This window comes from Oculina patagonica, chromosome 8 (genome assembly GCF_052425735.1).
Source record: "Oculina patagonica isolate OP01 chromosome 8, crgOcupat, whole genome shotgun sequence".
NCBI classification, from domain to species: domain Eukaryota; kingdom Metazoa; phylum Cnidaria; class Anthozoa; order Scleractinia; family Oculinidae; genus Oculina; species Oculina patagonica.
This window is the reverse complement of record NC_135765.1, coordinates 22,675,402-22,693,778: the sequence shown is the minus strand read 5'-3', so window position 1 is coordinate 22,693,778 and position 18,377 is coordinate 22,675,402. Positions and strand designations below refer to the sequence as shown.

Below are 18,377 nucleotides of genomic sequence, written 5' to 3'. Positions count from 1 at the left end.
GCATTTTGAAAACACTACAAATATTCAGTGTTGCCTAGAAAAATTGCTTGGTTCAAGAGCAAAACAAAACTAACCATTCATACTACTAACAACCTACAAATGACAGAAAATTTTGAGTCAAGAGATAGATGTACTTGGGAACTTCGTTAACGAGAGTGGAACAATGTATAAATATAACAAGAACGTAACAATTTACGAAGAGGGGGGTGAATAGGGGTATGCAAATCCGGAGATCCGTCATAATTTAACGACCGAATCCGTCGATCCGTTGTAATTTAATAATAATAATAATAATAATAAAAGCTTTATTTAAACTGGAAAGAAATCTATCAGCATTTATAAAAAATGCTGGTCTTAACATGGCCAAATCCGTCGATCCGTTATAAAAGGTCTGGCATTTGAATCCAAATTTTATTTTTTGCTAGAATTTGTGAAAAAAACGCCCCTGGAGTTGTTTTGGGATAGCTAAGAAGCAATCAGCATTTTGCAACATTAACGATTAGCTAAAAGAACGACCTCTACTTTAGAAATCTGTTGTTGATCCTGACTTGTCGTCCAAAACGTGTTATGGCTCCTACTAGAAAGGAGAATTAGCTTGAATCTCCCTTTTCCAGATCCACGATCCGAACTTTATTGGAAGCAAAATCAAAAATCCGGGCCCAAAAATTGGATGAAACCGCGATCCGCTTCAATTGCAGGATCCACAAATCCATTAAAAAAAATGCTCTGAATCCGAAATCCGTGCAAAAATATTGTCAAAATCCGTCGATCCGTTTTCCTATTCACCCCCCTCTACGAACGTATGATCGATCGGATGACAAACCAAACCAATATGTATACATCTGCTACTGTTACGAAACGCATGAGTTCCATCCGGTTGAATGAAACCAATCCTGCAACTGTGGTGGAGAATACAGCATAAATGACTTACCCTACTATTTGATTGCATTTCAATATAACATAATTTGATTTTCGAAAACAGTCAAAGCTATTGATCAGCGTGCAAGCTCCTTGCTCCCACGGCCGTCCTTCGCGTTGCGTTGTGTGTAAATGTGGATTCGAACACTGGCCTTACTTGAAAGATGCCTCCTAGAGAGAAATATACATTCGCATTCTTTTTAAACTCGTCCACAAGTTCGCATTACAACTTGGAAACCATCGCGCTGTCTGCGTTCGTCCGCCATTTTGAAAATTGAGATTTGTTTTGATATGCGATCGGTAAACCAAAAGGCGGCTTCCCATTGGTTGAAAGCCAAGTTGGCCCTGTCCTAATATATTAGGATAATCCGGACTGATTATGTTTTCATATTTTATTGATATTTAAGCTCTGTTTGTGATGTGCAAACTACAATCAAAAGTCCATGCAGAAAATGAACGACATTGCTAAAACTGTTGAAACCTTACAAAGGTTACACTCAATTATTGAATCGTTCGTTGTCTTTTTTATACTTTCGGCGTTAATTACCTTTGACTACGTTGATAGGACACAAATAATTGCTTAATAAAATTTTTAACCGCCAAGCGGTACCGGATTAATTGAATTGTTTTTGCGCGCGCTGTCTTTGCGAAATTAATTGCTTTCTAATGTCTTCTCACATGAGATCGAGGCCATTCTGCCACATACCGAAATATATAGAACGACACATAGAACCACTTTAATTTCGCTTGCGCGTTCACAGGACAACCACGAAACCACACGCCAACACAAGATTAGGATGCGATCTCCTACCGTCGAACGCAAATATCAATTCTCCACTAGTTGCCCTGTAATTGGTATCCTCATGTGACGTGCTAATTGGGCGCACTCATTACCAATTGTTCATTTTCAGTCAAGTTGTTCGCCGAGTGCAGACGTGATTCTCGCCGCTCTCGACAGTCGTCAATTTGCGATACGAAAGTTGAAATTTCAACGAGATGAACGAATCAAAGGAAGAAACAGAAACCCATAACAAGAAAACATCAGAGAAAGAGGTAAGAAAAAGCTTATTGTTTGCTTAGATTTACAATGACTTTTTGCTACAAATTGTTTCGGCAGTGGTGCGCGCGCATCAAAAGTTGTACTGGAATTATCCGCCTCGGAAAAACTAGGGATCGACTTTGAGAACTTCAACCACTCAAATCCAGAATATTAAACGGATTATGATTTTTCAACAATTTGAAATGAAACAGGAGGACATTGAGATTTTTCCATTTGAAGTTTGAACATATTGCAAGCAAACATGGGGAAAAATGACAACCGAATGACGTAATAATGCCGATAATCAATTGGAAGCAATTATCTTATTATCTAATTTACCAATTAAGATATTAAAACTAAAAGATAATAAAATGTGAAAAACAACACGCACACGCAAACTTAAACAAGCAGAGCACGCACGCCAACGCCCAAACTTACAAGCTGTACTTAACACCCACACAACATGCACGTACGTGCACACGGTTGCGTAAACGCACGTGTAAAGTGCGAACCATGGCGAGACCAAACGAGCCTGATATGCAGCCGAAGCGTACCAAAAAGGTACGATTAGGTATTTACCTTACCCAAATTCAGCCAAAAATCCAGTTGTATTTATCGCTCTGTTGAAGTCATGCTTGCAAGGTACGTACTGCAAATTGTGTTGACTTGGTCTTCAACACTTTTACCAAGTTTCTCTTCTGCCTTTTTTCCCACTCGTTTGTTTAGAGTTTCATTCTCTAAATTTTCAAAATCAAAATTAAGCGAAACATTTGGAAATTCCGACTCCATTTTTTTCAGTCTGAATGTCGGCAAACATCGCGCAATTGGCGAGCGTGCTCAAGTTTAGTTTTGGCGGGAAAATTTTTTCTCTTTACGACCGCTAAACACCGCTAAATTTAAATTACGAAGTTCTGTTTTATTGGTAAAACCTCTTTTCAATTCATCGTACAGTAACACTACTTAACTTCAAAGTGACCGTGATATGGTGGCATATCAGGTCAGTGACTTGATGTCGTATGATATCAGGACAGTAGATCGCGCTTCTTATTGGCTACTTGCGAATTTGGGTACGGTAATTGATACTAACGTCGGAATCATGGTCAAATTTCGTCTTTCAACTGGGAATTGGTCATGTAATTCGCTGTTAGAAACTCGACATTTGATAGGATAAATAAATTAAAGGAAAAAATCGAAACCACAACCAAGCAAACATCTAAGAAGTAGGCAAATGAAGGCTTATATTTGGCCATAATTTGCTCTAAAGGTGGATTTCCACTGACGCGTAATTTTTTACGTACGTTTTCTGACGTGAAAAAATGACAATGTATGAAGACTTGCTTACACGTTTACGCAAGTCGTTTATACATTAGGTGAATTTCCACTGACGCGTAATTTTTTACGTGAAAAAAATTAGAGACAATGTATGAACGACTTGCGTAAACGTGTACGTAAACGCTCGTAAAAAAAATTACGCGTCAGTGGAAATCCACCTTTAGTTATTTTTGCTACCAATGGTTATACGCACCGCATTTTAAAAACGTTTTACTGAAATGTACCGCGTCGGAAAAACTCGGGACCGACTTAAATTGAGACGAACTTCAGCTTTTTTAATCCAGAAAATTGAGCGGATTCTAACATTTCAACATTATTTAATAAAACAGAAAAAAGTTGGGAATATTTGTTTAGGGCATGATTTTTATACATTTACAAGTCGTAAACAGTGGTTTTGTAAAACACTAGCCATGGCAGACCTTGTCAGATCCATCGGCCGGTGTTCAATTCTTCACAGACTTGAGTAACTATTTTTTATGACTAAAAATAATTATAGTAACCTGCTGAATAGTTCACACCTACAATCAAACACTTGTACCTGGTGAATGCCTTGTGTTTCAATCATAAGCAATCTATCCTCAGGGGCTGCGATTCTTTCAGTCGCCACCAAGTATCGAGACCTCTGGGCTAGACTGAAAGTCTGCCAAAAAGACGACCAAATCTGATTGGTTGTTGAAAACTTGTTTATTTCGTCCACAATCTCCGGCGCGCGCGCACTGTCAAACCAGAACCAGGAATTCCTGATTCCCGTTTTTGAATCACCCAGACGTATTGCGTTTCCTGTGAGCTGGTCAAAGGGAATGCTGGCTCTGGGAATAAGATTTTAAAGTAGAGTTGTGATTTGAGTGATTAGCGCTGTTTTAGTTTCAGTGTCAAAAGTAATTTGCGTTTGCTTTGGTTTTTTACCGTACCAAAATTCGCAAGTAGCCAATCAGAAGCGCGATCTACTGTCCTGATATCCTACGATATCAAGTCACTGACCTGATATGCCACGATATCATGGTCACTTTGAAGTAAAGTAGTGTTACTGTACGATGAATTGAAAAAAGGTTTTACAATAAAACAGAACTTCGTAATTTAAATTTAGCGGTGTTTAGCGGTCGTAAAAAGAGAAAAACTTTCCCGCCAAAACTAAACTTGAGCACGCTCGCCAATTGTGCGATGTTTGCCGACAAGTACTGAAACATTCAGACTGAAAAATAGAGTCGGAATTTCCAAATGTTTCGCTTAATTTTGATTTTGAAAATTTAGAGAATGAAACTCTAAACAAACGAGTGGAAAAGAAGGCAAAAGAAGAACTTGGTAAAAGTGTTGAAGACCAAGTCAACACAATTTGCAGTACTTATCTTGCAAGCATGGCTTCAACAGAGCGATAAATATAACCGGATTTTTGGCTTAATTTGGGTACGGTAAATACCTAATCGTACCTTTTTGGTACGCCTCGGCTGCATATCAGGCTCGTTTGGTCTCGCCATGGGTATTTTGGCTCGACTGCGTCTCGCCAAAATACGAACCATGGCTCGACCAAACTCGCCTGATATGCTACCGAAGCGTACCAAAAAGGTACGATTAGGTATAAGTATCATTACATGTACGCTTAGTGATTGGTTTAGAAATCTCCTGCCACTTAGCCAATCATAAGTAAAACTTAATCCGTCGCGACTAGCTAACACACTTTTTCCCACGCTTAGCGTCTCTAAAATAGATACACCCTGTGGCGTGGCACATACCCGTACAGTTATTTTAAGAAATTGAGCCGCACCTCAAAATATGTGCGAGCAAGTCAAGTTTGGTTTTGGTTTTTACTTCTGGTTGGCTGAGAAAGTGGTAGAAGTTTTTATTATTATGATGATGATAAAGCTTGTTCCATTGCAGCATTGTCCCTTCTTGTGTGACAACATTATGGAGGTTGAGGAAGCTCTTGAAGTGAGGCCCTGGCAAGGATTAAGAGGTAGGTGTTTGTCTATGGCTTTAATTTTGTTTTGGATCTGTAAGTTCACCGAAATCGCATTTGTTTACATTTTTAAAATTGTTTGGCCAGTTATGTGCTAAATAAGCCCCAGCCTGCTCCAAACGCAATTTGAAGCATGAAGGCGTGTCTTTCTTTCCACAAGCATACACCTCATGACGCTTTGCCTAGGTTTGCGCAGAAGTTCAAATGTGGGGATAGATTTTGGTTCAGAAATATTCTCGTCCCCAGGGTCCACGATCCTTCTGGTATGCGCTACCAAGGATCAAGACCTCTGGCTGGCTCGGGCTCGAGGGCTTCGCGTCCGTCCGCGGACGCGAAGCCCCACAGGCTCATTGTCAAATCTGACAGTATTGATTTGCTGAAAATTCAAAACGAGTACTCTGGGTATGCGCACAAACCGGGAAATACAAGAAGTCTCGATCCATGGCACGAACCAAATCGATTGTGGACGAGAAAGTGTCAGGAAGTCTTTTTCTGTTTCGGTGATGGAGGTCAGGGGCGTAGCCAACTTTCTTAATTGTCATAGTCTGTAAGATTCGAACTTTGTCCGGACACCGTACCTCACCGATTTCGCTGAAATTTGGCATGCAGTCTTGTTTTAGGGTCCTAACTACCAAATGGATATTAAAAAGTTCCAATTCTTTTTATTTTGGAAAATATCGAAAAGGCCGATTTGAAGCGTCCGTGACGGCTTGCCAACATGGCGGATCGAAGGTGTTCTTGTTACTTCGACACTGAACCTGCCGTCACAGTTTCTCGATCATACTTGGTACAGTTATAAAGAACTATCTTTCTTCTTTCAATATATCAAAATAGATTCGGCAAATGTTGAGTTTGAATGATCAACGGCCAAGAAGTTCGAAGGTATGTTAACGATGTTTTGAACAGCCTCAAATTTACTACAAAATGAAAGGCTTATAACTCCACTGTTATCTCGAATTAGAACTAGCCATTTACCATGAACAAAGCTTGTTCATTGGTGAATTGATTCCATTAATAAGAAAATTGGGGGAATGTAACCGTTAAGAATAAAAAAATTTGGAACCTCTAGTAAATTGGCCTTTTTAGCGGATCAGCTTATTTAACAGCAAATAATCGGGAGAAACATGAAAGGGTTACAGTCGTTTATAATAAGCACTTTTCATGTATTCTTTGCTTATTTTAAACAAATACATGATCTTTGCCAAAGATATGTCGATTTTTGAGCGTACGATCGTTTTTCCAAATTTTTATATCGGCAACTTTGTTGTCGAGATTATACGCTGTTGTTATTCAATATTCGTTTCACAAGAACTTCTGTTGCTCGCATTTTCCAAATCACTGTTTAAGAAATTGCCCATTCCGTAACAGAGTCATTCTTAATTTTTCTTTAAAAATTACTGGGAAAGCAAGAATGTCATGGAACGGTTTTATACTAGTGAAAATACCTGTCAGACATATAAACTTCAACTGCTCGTGTTATCTGGCTGTTTTTCACAAATATGCAAATTAAGGAATTCTTAAAGTGCCCCTCTTTAACTATTTCACGCTTAAAGATTCCTCTAAATCTTTTCGCCTACCTTTTGGCCAAACGAAGTTTTGTGTCTCCAGGCAGAATGCGCGTTATCAGCAATGAAAGTCGAAGAGATACAGAAGCTCGAGTAAAATTCAAACTGCTGTGAAATGAACATCGTTTGAGCTTGACGTGTATTTATAGATTGCGCTCCGTTAATTAAGTTTATTCATTTGCCGATCAGATAAAAATCAATGAATGATCAGAGTTTAAAAAGTCCATTTCTAAGCACGAGAGACACGGATATTTGTTTCAGAAGCATTTATGCTTAGAAATACCGGTTTATTATTTACTGACGCGGTTAAAAAATACTCGGCTTCTAGCGGTAAATCTGCATTTATAATAGCTGGGAGTTTGGGGTGTTTTTATTGGTGTTGTTGTAGGAAGGCGGGGGGGGGGGGGGGGGGGGTGGAAATGGTGCCTCCGTATCCTCTTTAGATCTCTGACACAGTGGTCTGAATGTTGAACAAAAGAGCTCATCTGTTAATAAGCATAATGCGAGCTGATTTTGAAATAAACATGACTTTACGTTTGTGTCATCAGTAATCATCGTGTTCGAAGAAGGCGTGGCTTACTCGCGGCAAGAACAACGTAATAACAGTGAAGCTAACACATTTTCCTCATTGAATTGAAATGAATTTCGAATCAATTCTTTATAGGGCAAGTTAAAAGATACAAACGTTTTTCGTCCAGATTTTTACAAAAAGAGAGCAGGTGAGAACTTGGCTGTTTTTGTTGTCTCGGACTTTTTTTTATTAAAGTCGAACCTCTCCATAAGGACACCTCTCGTGATGCGTCATGACTTACATCACGTATGTCCTTATCCCCGACCTAGGTGAAGAAAGTGACTATGAGAGTACAGAGGCTTTCCGAAGAACTCAACGCAATATCCCCCCAAAGCTCGAACCGGGATTTAAAAATCTCAAAAAGGTGTTAATATGAATTGTAAATCCACTCATAGCGGTCTGGCCTTACTAAAACCTGCAGAGAGAAAAAGACAGTGGCCAGATAAATGAAAGCTGCTCGAGATTACGCTGTTGAGCAGATTCTGTAAAATTCCCCTTATAATCCTTTTTTCTCATAAGCCCTCCCAATTCAAGGCCCATATATTTCTTCTAAGTCAACTGTCAAAATTTAAGGCCACTTTTTTCCTACCAGGTTGCACCCAAACCACGTTTAAAAAAAATCAGGCTTTTTAAAGTACGTTTTATAAAGCCATACCTCTATGAGTGGATTTACTGCAATTCATATGACCAACACCGTCTTGAGAGTTTTAAATTTTATTAAATCTTGGTGACACTGCCCCTTTAATTCATTAATGTGATTCAAATAAGTTTATAAAAACGTATTTCAGAAAACAAGAAGTTTTTTAATTTCGCTTTAAGCCACCGCACTCCCCGCACCCCACCCACGGATATAAGACCTACCACATTTAAAAGCCCACATTTCGTACCAAACAGCACAACCCCAGGGCTTATACAAGCAGTTTTTTGCACTTTCTTACACGGTTGGGAAGCGTGATGGCCTAATAATGGTCACTGCGCTGGACTCTGGACCAAACAGTCCTGGATAGAGCATTTGGGGGACAATGCGTTAAGTTCTTTGGAAAGCTTCTCGACTCCCAGAGTCCCGTTCTTCACCCAGGTGTAAAAATGATTACCAGTCAATCTTTAGCTCTTCGGGAAGGGAGGTAACCCTGCGATGGAATAGCATCCCATCCGGGTAGAGTAAAAAATACTCGTATTCGCTTCACGTTGCGGAAACCGGTATAAGCTCCGGCCTGATGGGCCACTAGGCTCGTAACCTGCCTATTGAGAGACCTGGCGGAGAACTACATAAATGGACCGGGAGGCCATAAGTTTTTTATCGTGAATTGAGGCGGGGCGCTCCCACATTAAGGGGTGGCATGGCATGACGAAGAGTAATTGATAACCCATTCCCCGAACTGGGGGAATGGGTTATTGTTTTATCAACAACTTACGTTTCATTAATTTATATTTGACCGATGACTTCAACTTATCCCTAGGGGAGGGTGATAAATTGTAAAGTAAGCATTCAATTGGAAATATAGTTGAACCTCTTTAACATGGACACAGAAGGGACAGAGCAAAGTGTCCGTATTAGAGAGGTGTTTGTATTATAGAGATCACCACTATGACGTCCATTTGACTTTATTAACAGCTGAAAGTATTTAGTTACTCGAAATGTTCTGCAACGTAATGCTGCAGGTAAAAAAAAATTAACACTTTACAAAAATCCGAAATGGTCTAAGATGAATAAAGCGTTACGTTGTTGATTTTGGAATCATAAACAGAAATTCCATTACGAAAACAAAATGTCATCACCTGATCACCGAAGTGTCCGTAATAAAGAGGTTAAGTTATATGAATTTGGTCCTTGAGGCCGAGATTTAGTGTCCATTGTCCGAATAAGAGAGGTTCCGTATTATGGAGACTTTTTTAAAGAAAATATATGAGAATTTTGTCGGGGCATCGGAGGTTGTCCGTAATAGAGACGGCCGTATAAGAGGTGTCCAGATGGAGAGGTTCGACTGTAATAAAAAAGTCCGAGATAACAAAAACAGCCAAGTACTCACCTGCTCTCTTTTTGTAAAAATCTGGACGAAAAATATTTGTTTCTTTTAACTTGTCCTAAAAACAGTTGATTTGACATACATTTCAATTCAATGAGGAAATGTTATTGCGCTGTTCTTGCCGCGACTCAGCCACGCCTTCTTCGAACACGATAATTACTGATGACACAAACGTAAAGTCATGTTTATTTCAAAATCAGCTCGCATTATGCTTATTAACAGATGAGCTCTTTTGTTCCAAATTCAGGCCACTGTGTAAAAGAACAAAAGAGGATACGGAGGCACCACTTCCAACCCCCCCCCCCCCCAGCCCCCTCAAAAAACAACACCAAAAAACACCCCAAACTCCCAGCTATTATAAATGCAGATTTACCGCTGGAAGCCGAGTATTTTTTAACCGCGTCAGTAAATAATAAACCGGTATTTCTATGCATAAATGCTTCTGAAACAAATATCCGTGTCTCTCGTGCTTAGAAATGGACTTTTTAAACTCTGATCATTCATTGATTTTTATCTGATCGCCAAATGAATAAACTTAATTAACGGAGCGCAATCTATAAATACACGTCAAGCTCAAACGATGTTCATTTCACAGCAGTTTGAATTTTACTCGAGCTTCTGTATCTCTTCGACTTTCATTGCTGATAACGCGCATTCTGCCTGGAGACACAAAACTTCGTTTGGCCAAAAGGTAGGCGAAAAGATTTAGAGGAATCTTTAAGCGTGAAATAGTTAAAGATAGGCACTTTAAGAATTCCTTAATTTGCATATTTGTGAAAACAGCCAGATAACACGAACAGTTGAAGTTATGTCTGACAGGTATTTTCACTAGTATAAAACCGTTCTATGACATTCTTGCTTTCCTGGTAATTTTTAAAGAAAAATTAAGAATGTCTCTGTTTCGGAATGGGTAATTTCTTAAACAGTAATTTGGAAAATGCGAGCAACAGAAGTTCTTGTGAAACGAATATTGAATAACAACAGCGTATAATCTCGACAACAAAGTTCCCGATATAAAAATTTGGAAAAACGATCGTACGCTCAAAAATCGACATATCTTTGGCAAAGATCATGTATTTGTTTAAGATAAGCAAAGAATACATGAAAAGTGCTTATTATAAACGACTGTAACCCTTTCATGTTTCTCCCGATTATTTGCTGTTAAATGAGCTTATCCGCTGAAATGGCGCTGAAATGGCCAATTTACTAGAGGTTCTATATTTTTTAATTCTAGACTGTTACATTTCCCCAATTTTTTTATTAATGGAATCAATTCACCAATGAACAAGCTTTGTTCATGGTAAATGGCTAGTTCTAAATCGAGATAACAGTGGAGTTATAAGCCTTTCATTTTGTAGTAAATTTGAGGCTGTTCAAAGTATCGTTACCATACCTTCGAACTTCTTGGCCGTTGATCATTCAAACTCAACATTTGCCGAATCTATTTTGATATATTGAAAGAAGAAAGATAGTTCTTTATAACTGTACCAAGTATGATCGAGAAACTGTGACGGCAGGTTCAGTGTCGAAGTAACAAGAAGACCTAGCCTTCGATCCGCCATGTTGGCAAGCCGTCACGGACGCTTCAAATCGGTGTTCTCGATATTTTCCAAAATAAAAAGAAATGAAACTTTTTAATATCCATTTGGTAGTTAGGACCCTAAAACAACTCTGCATGCCAAATTTCAGCGAAATCGGTGAGGTACGGTGTCCGCGAACTTTTAAAAAAGCTCGAAAATTATGGAGTATTACACTTAAGAGTTGTAGGCCTGGCCACTTCTAGGGGGGGGGGGGGGTGGTTATTGTTTTGGGGGTATCCTACCGATAAAGACCCTTGCTCGAGAATGGGTTAACGCAGACGCACTCTTCCTAACACAACCTATCACTCGACTACTCTAGAAGTCTCCCGTGTTTCTACTTGCTTGAGACTTGACAAGCAAAGGGTTGTTTGCGAGACTGCTTCAGTACGAATTGCTCTCTACATTGTACTGTAAATTTTGAAAAATACGAGCGGGCTGAAAAATTCTTTGGCCCAGGCCTACAGGGCTATATGCTAGCTACGCCCCTGGAGGTGCGTCTATTCATGATGGATGCATTGATTGTTCTGTATTGGTGATATAACTGCTTCCACATGGAATGGATGCACAACTAGGGCTGAAGTGAACTAACATTAAACTTAAAGGTTCCACCGTGACTCACTTACATGTATAGCATGCAATAAAGCGGATCAGTGAGTTTTGTTCATTTCTGGTGGATTTAGATAGTCTGTGGTCAATTGTTATGACTTACCAGTAGTTACAGGGTACCCCAAGGCTAATATCAGAATACCTAGTGAAAGGTTTTTCTCTCTTTACCGACGTTACATGCTTCTTCCGTAAACAGAAAAGAAAACAAACATTGATTAGTGAGAGTAAAATCACTGAACGCTTCAATGATATTGCTAAATACAACCATCATTTAATGACAGAGACAGTTTTCTCTGCAGGTAATATCAGCATGCCCATTGAAGAGGTTTCCCCGCTGGATGTAAACAAGTCCTCTGAATCTCTAGCAACAGTAAAATCCTTTCACGTGAGCGAGAATGATATCAGTGAAGTCACCTGTGATGTTGGTGAAATGAGTGACCATTCGTTGGCAGTGACAGGGTCCTCTGATGCTACTATCAGCATGCCCATTGAAAAGGTTTCTCCGCTGGAGGTACACACGTTATCTGAACCTTTAGCTACCGAAGCCACATGTAACGTCTGTGTGAGTGAAATGAGTGAAGTAACCTGTGATATCGGTGAAATGAATGACTATTCATTAGAGCAAACTTTAATAAGTAACAACATTATGGAGGCTGAGGAAGCTTTTGCCGTGAGACCCTGGCAGGGCTTAAGAGGTATGTCCTAAGTTACTGTTAGATGTTTATCTATGGTTTTAATTTTGTTTTGGTTCTGCAAGTTTACTGACATATTTGGCAGCAAATATGAATGAAAATACAGTAGAATCCTGACTTCAAAAAACCTCCAAAAGCTACAAAATTTGATTGAGAAAACAGAGGCTGGAGAATACGGGGGTCAGGGAGGAAAATCACATTTCATTCGAATTGCTAGAAGGTTCGAGGGTTCATAAAAAATGGATATCTCGGGGGTAATTTTACTCCTTTGCATTGTAATTTGAAATTTTTTGGCCAGTTATGAGATCACTAAGCTCCAATCTGCTCAAAATGCTACTTTCAGCATGATGACTTGCCTTTCTTTCCACTAGTTTCGCATTTATGACATTTTCGTCTGAGCTTGCGCAAATGACCAAGGTTGGGGATGGTTTTTTGGGTCGGAAACATTCTTCCGCAGAGTCCACGATCCTTCTGGTCTGCACTAGGGATCATTACCTCTGGCTGGCTCCAACACTGGAAGTCCGCAACTCACAGGCTCATTGATTGGCTGTAAATACAGAACGAGTACTCTGCGCATGCTCAAAAATCGGGACATGCCAGAGGTCTCGATCTCTGGCGCAGAGCAGATGATCAGAAGGATCCTGGACGAGAATGGGTCAGAAAGTTATTTTCTGTTTCGCTGATGAATGTATTGATCGCCCTGTACTGGCCATATAACTGCTTCCACATGGAATGGACGCACAACTAGGGCTGAAGTGAACTAACATTAAACTTAAAGGTTCCACCGTGACCCATTTACACTGTGAAACTAGTGAAAGGAGTGTCCATTCATTTGCAGTGAAAGGTTTGTCCTTGTTGGATCGACAAGAATCAACTGAAGTTGTAGACACCGAAAAAGCCAGTAGCATCAGTGAGAATGAAATCAATGGAGTGACCTATGACTATGGTGAAATTAGTGACATGACCTTGTCAGTGGCTGGGTCGCCAGCAATAAACATCAGCATGCCCATTGAAATGGGTTCCTCACTGGATGTACATAAGTCAAGAAAACGGAAGAGAAGCTGTGAAAACTGCCTGGATGAAGATTCCATTGAGCCATTAATAAAACGCAGACGGCTATTGAACATTGAAGGGTCTTCTGTTCCTGCATATTCCGATGGTGAAATGGGTTTAAAGTATCCTGAGGGAAATTCTTTAGAGAAACATATCTCTTCCAGGCATTCACTGGCATTAAAAGAGTCTTGCGAGGCTAACATCAACATGCCCAGTGAGACAGATTCCTCACTTGATGATGAAATGAGTGACCATTCATTGCCAGTGACAGGGTCCCCTGTTTCTAACATCAGCGCGCCTATAGAAAAGGATTCTTCACTGTATGTACAGGAGTCATTTCAAGGTGTTGCTACCGAAGATGCTGGTAACCTTTTTGAGAATGAAATTAGCGAATGCAGTTGTCTAATTTGTGATCATTGGATGGCAGTGACGCAGTCGTTTCCGCCTTACATCAGCATGCCCGTTGAAAAGGTTGCTTCATCGAATGAACTCGAGTCATCTGATCTTGAAGCAACAGTAGACACCTTTCAAATGAGCAAAAACGACATCAGTGAAGTCACCTGTAATAATGGTGAAATGGGTGACCATTCGTTGGCACTGAAAGGATCCTTTGCAACCAACGTCAGCATGCCTATTGCAAAGGTTTCCTCGCTTGATGTACACGATTCATCTCAAGCTGTTGCTACCGAAGAAGATGGTTATATTGGCGAAAATGAAATCAATGAATGCAGTTGTGTGATTTGTAAAATGAGTGACCATTGTTTGGCAGTGACACGGTCGTTTTCACGTTTCATCAGCACACCCATTGGAAAGGTTTCTTCGCTGGATAAACTTGAGTCAACTGACGCTGTTGCTACCAAAGACATATGTAACATCAGTGAAAATGAAATCAGTGAGGTTACCTGCGATAATGATGGGATGAGTGACCATTCATTGGCATTGACAGGGTCCCCTGTTGCTAACATCAGCATGCCCATTGAAAAAGTTTCAACGCTGAATATACACAAGTCATCTGAAGCTGTAGGTACCGAAGACACAGGCTACATCTGTAAGAACGAAATAAGTGAGGTCACCTGTGATAATGGTGAAATGAGTGACCATTTGTTGGCAGTGACAGGGTCCTCTGCTACCAACATCAGCATGCCCATTGAAAAGGCTTCCAAACTGGATGTACACGAGTTATCCGAGGCTGTTGCTACTGAAGAGCTAGAGGCCAGCGGCATTGGTGAAAATGAAATCAATGAATGCAGTTGTGTAATTTGTAAAATGAGTGACCATTGTTTGGCAGTGACCCGGTCGTTTTCACGTTACATCAGCATGCCCGTTGGAAAGGTTTCTCCACAGGATGTTCACGAGTCATCTGAAGCTGTGGCTTCCAAACAAGCCGGGAACATTGGTGAGAATGGATTCAGTGAATACAGTGAGGTTTCTTCACTGGATGTTCACGAGGCAGCCGAGGCGAGAAATGCAAGGCAAAGGAAGCGGAAGAGAACCTCAGTAAAGAACGTGGATGAGTCTGTCAGGCAGTCTGAAGATTTCATTGAACCATTGCGTAAATCCAAACGGCAGTTCAACGTTGAAGAGGCTGCTGTTCCTGCATTTTCCAAGGATGGACTGTGTGGCAATGAAGCAGTGGAGGATGGGGGCCATCAATCTGACTCTAGTCAGGTTTTTACTTTTTTAAAGCTTCCATATGATGTACCTGTCAATTCTCAAAAGGGTGCTCTTCCTGCGGGTTCCAAGGATGAACTCTGTGGCAATAAAGAAGTGCACGATTACAGTCATCAGTCTGACTTCAGTCATGTTTCTGCTTCTTCTAAGCCGCCATTTGATGTACATGACAATTCGGAAGAGGCTGCGGCTCCTGCAGTTTTCAAGGATGAGCTGCGTGGCAATGAAGCAGTGAAGAAAGACAAACATCGACCTGACTCCAGTCACGTTTCTGCTTTTTCTAGGCTGCCGTGTAATGTACCTGTCAATTCTGAAGAGGCTACTGTTCCTACAGTTTCCAATGAAACTATGGAGAAAGACAATCACGAATCTGACTCTAGTCACGTTTCCGCTTCTTCTAAGCTGCCATGTGATGTGCCTGTCAATTTTGAAAATGCATCAGCGTTGTGCGCTAAGATCAAGACTGAGGATGTGTCTGTTGGAGCCCTGGCCTCTGATGTAGACACACCTGACACCACTGGTTTTGTTAATTACTGCCAAAGGTCTGCGTATCAACTTCTGTTTGGTGCCGTGTGCCAGGATCCAGTTGGTTCCATTCTTCTGGAAAGCAGAATCCATCAACGTCAGGTAAGAATACATTTTAATCGCCACGTACCGGTTTTTTGTGACGTTTTTTGCCTTATAATTGTTTTCTTTTGTTATAGGTTCTTTAGACACTTAAAATGGTTAATACATGCAGGCAAAAAAACCCCAACTTATAAATTACTGTATGGCAGGGTTTAAAAAAAAAAAATTATTGGTTTTGTATTACAGGAGCCGGGCGCTGCACAGTCGTCTCAATCGACCAGAGCTCGCCGAAGACGAATGAAGAGAGTGTGGAACGGAGAAGCCTTTGTTCCCGAGGTATGCGTATAAGAATAAGTTTTCTTCGCTTTCTTTATTATTTACACTAACCAATCACGAGCTGCATTCGCACAAGGCCCAAAATGTGTTTAGTCGGAGTACAAACTGAAAAATGTTTCACTTCTTAAAAATAATTATAAAGATTTGATGCTAGTGCTGTAATACAGCATAAATTATAAAATCATAAATAGCACATGTCTGGAAAAGAACAATTTGCGTGAACAATACAATTAATTTCAGTTCATTAAATAATTTCAGTGATTGGGAATGCTGTATAATACTTTCAATTGGTTTAAGCGTTTCATTCCTCCATTTAGTACTTTGAAACAGACAATTCTCCGAGTGATTGTTTGTACTAAGAACTTTTTATTTATTTACACAAAAGTTTTACACTAGCAAATTATGCCAAAGGACAAATTTTTTCCTTAATCTTTGTAAAGATAAATGTGTATTACAAATAAGCCCGTTACAACTGTACAACGGTACAACGCGCAAAGACCGGACTACAACACTGGGAGCTTCATGGCCTTTTCTTTACGATATTTTGTGCCTGTTCAAAGCAATTAAAAGTTTTATGTTTCCTTTACACCGTTTATGCCACAGGTTCAAAAACGGGGACGAAACACTCCCTATTTGCGGAGGCTACGACCAAGAAGACAATAAGACCAGGAGCAGGTCGTCTCCGGTCATGGCAAAATGTCACCCAAGCCATGAACATTTTTTTTTTTTTTTATTTTTATTTCAACATGATTTGTAAATAAGCAACATCTTTCTGCTTGGTGAGCGGGTAAAAATAATTTAAAATGGGTAAAAAGCAAAAGAAAAAACAAGAAAATTTCAAAAGAATAAAAAACATTTTTTTTTTCAAAAACCTGACTAAAATCCTAACCCACTTACCCTCCTACTAGTTAACCCTAAACCTCTAACTCACTAACTCACTAACACACTAACCCTCTTACCTCTTAACCCAACCCACTAACCCCAATATCCGCTACTGTTAAACCCACTAACACCCAAGCCTACCTTTACCCTATACTCTCCTGAATCGTCCATTACCCCAACACCCTTTTTACAAACTTTCCTTACCCCTCAAGTCTCCCACTATCCACAAACCTCCCAATTTCTTCAATCCCTACCAAAACCATTGTCCCCGCTGCCCTGACCCTTTCATTACCACAATTCCAACTTTTACTCTCCTCAAACTTCCCAATTCTCTTAATCCACAATACCAATTTAACAACCACGTACATGGATGCATCTCCCATTACCCAATCCCTGTATCTACCAATATCCCTTCACCAAACACCCTAACTTTCACAACCCTTACTATTCGTGTACCCTGCAATTCACAAACTCACACTACTATCAATTAACCACTAACCACTAACTCTACTAACCTTAGCCTAAAATCTTCGACTTCCAACTTATCCAACGCTTACTATTCCTGAACCCTACTATTCCCAAATGCACACTTCTTATAACTAACGAGTAAACACTAACCCTAAAACCACAAACTATCAACTCTCGACCAACAAAAAAATCAACATAAATCAATTCAAACAAATTAAGAAGTATTAATAAAAAACTCAAACACAAAATGAAAAACGAAATCGAAAGTTTAACTAGTAGAAATATACTAACAACGTTTTGTTTCTACCTGTAAAAAAGAAAAAAAAAAATCTGGCAGAACACCTGAAGACAATCCTGATTGAAAGTTTCCTTATTGTCTTCAGGTGTTTGGAGGAGGACAACAATTTAAAAACAAATGAAAACAAGCTCATCCAAGCAGAAATTATGTTGAAGAGATAATCATTCTGGACAATGTAAAACTGGCAAAGAGGGAATCAAACTGTGCATTCATTTTTCAACAGTGTTTGTCAAATCTCTGAATAATTAGCTAGAGTATACTTATTTATTCATATTTTGCATTAATGTTTGAGTCCTGACATTTACATTCAACCGGGTTTCCAAGTAGTTAGAAACTAAACCTGCCTATGCACCGCGCACACCTTATTTCTCTTGCTATTCTCAAAGACATGACATTGGCTTTGTCATATCAAAGAAGCTATATCTCACATAGATGGCTACCGGTGATATCTTAAAATTACATACGAAACAGAAGCAATACTAAAAACACCTCCGAAGAAATGGAAACTTTTGTAGGGGACAGACCATTAGAAAATTTATAGGGGGTGGACAAAATCCAAAAAAACATTGTGGTGGGGAAAATGTCAAAAAAAAATTCATGCATCGACCCTCACAACTATTTTCCAGCCATCCCCCCAAAAATTGCAGTAGTTTTGACCCCCCCCCCCCCCAAATATGCTACAGAGCCAATGGAAGAAAACACAATTCATCCGAGCTGAAAAATCCCCACCATTCCCTAGAACGTTTCTAATGGTCTATAGCTCACATAGCTCATCATCATCATCATCTCCTTTATTTAAACACAGATAAGGGTTTATA

General features: G+C 39.8%; 1 protein-coding gene across 3 annotated transcripts; it reads left to right on the top strand.

Moving 5' to 3' along the window:
* Positions 1 to 1,818: 1,818 nt before the first annotated feature.
* LOC144661921 (uncharacterized) lies at positions 1,819 to 17,781 on the top strand. 3 transcript variants are annotated; one of them, XR_013572357.1, is made up of 6 exons: positions 1,819 to 1,971; positions 5,165 to 5,240; positions 11,880 to 12,287; positions 13,123 to 15,635; positions 15,713 to 15,911; positions 16,515 to 16,573. XR_013572357.1 is itself a non-coding variant. In XM_078522631.1 (6 exons), the coding sequence occupies exons 1-6, from the start codon at positions 1,915 to 1,917 to the stop codon at positions 16,572 to 16,574; spliced, it is 3,192 nt and encodes a 1,063-aa protein (XP_078378757.1). In that variant the 5' UTR covers positions 1,819 to 1,914; the 3' UTR covers positions 16,575 to 17,781. The 3 variants fall into 3 exon arrangements, 2 of the variants coding, with proteins under 2 accessions (XP_078378757.1, XP_078378756.1); XM_078522631.1 differs by having other exon boundaries at positions 11,892 to 12,287; positions 15,822 to 15,911; positions 16,515 to 17,781; XM_078522630.1 differs by having other exon boundaries at positions 15,822 to 15,911; positions 16,515 to 17,781.
* The last annotated feature ends 596 nt before the right edge of the window (positions 17,782 to 18,377 follow it).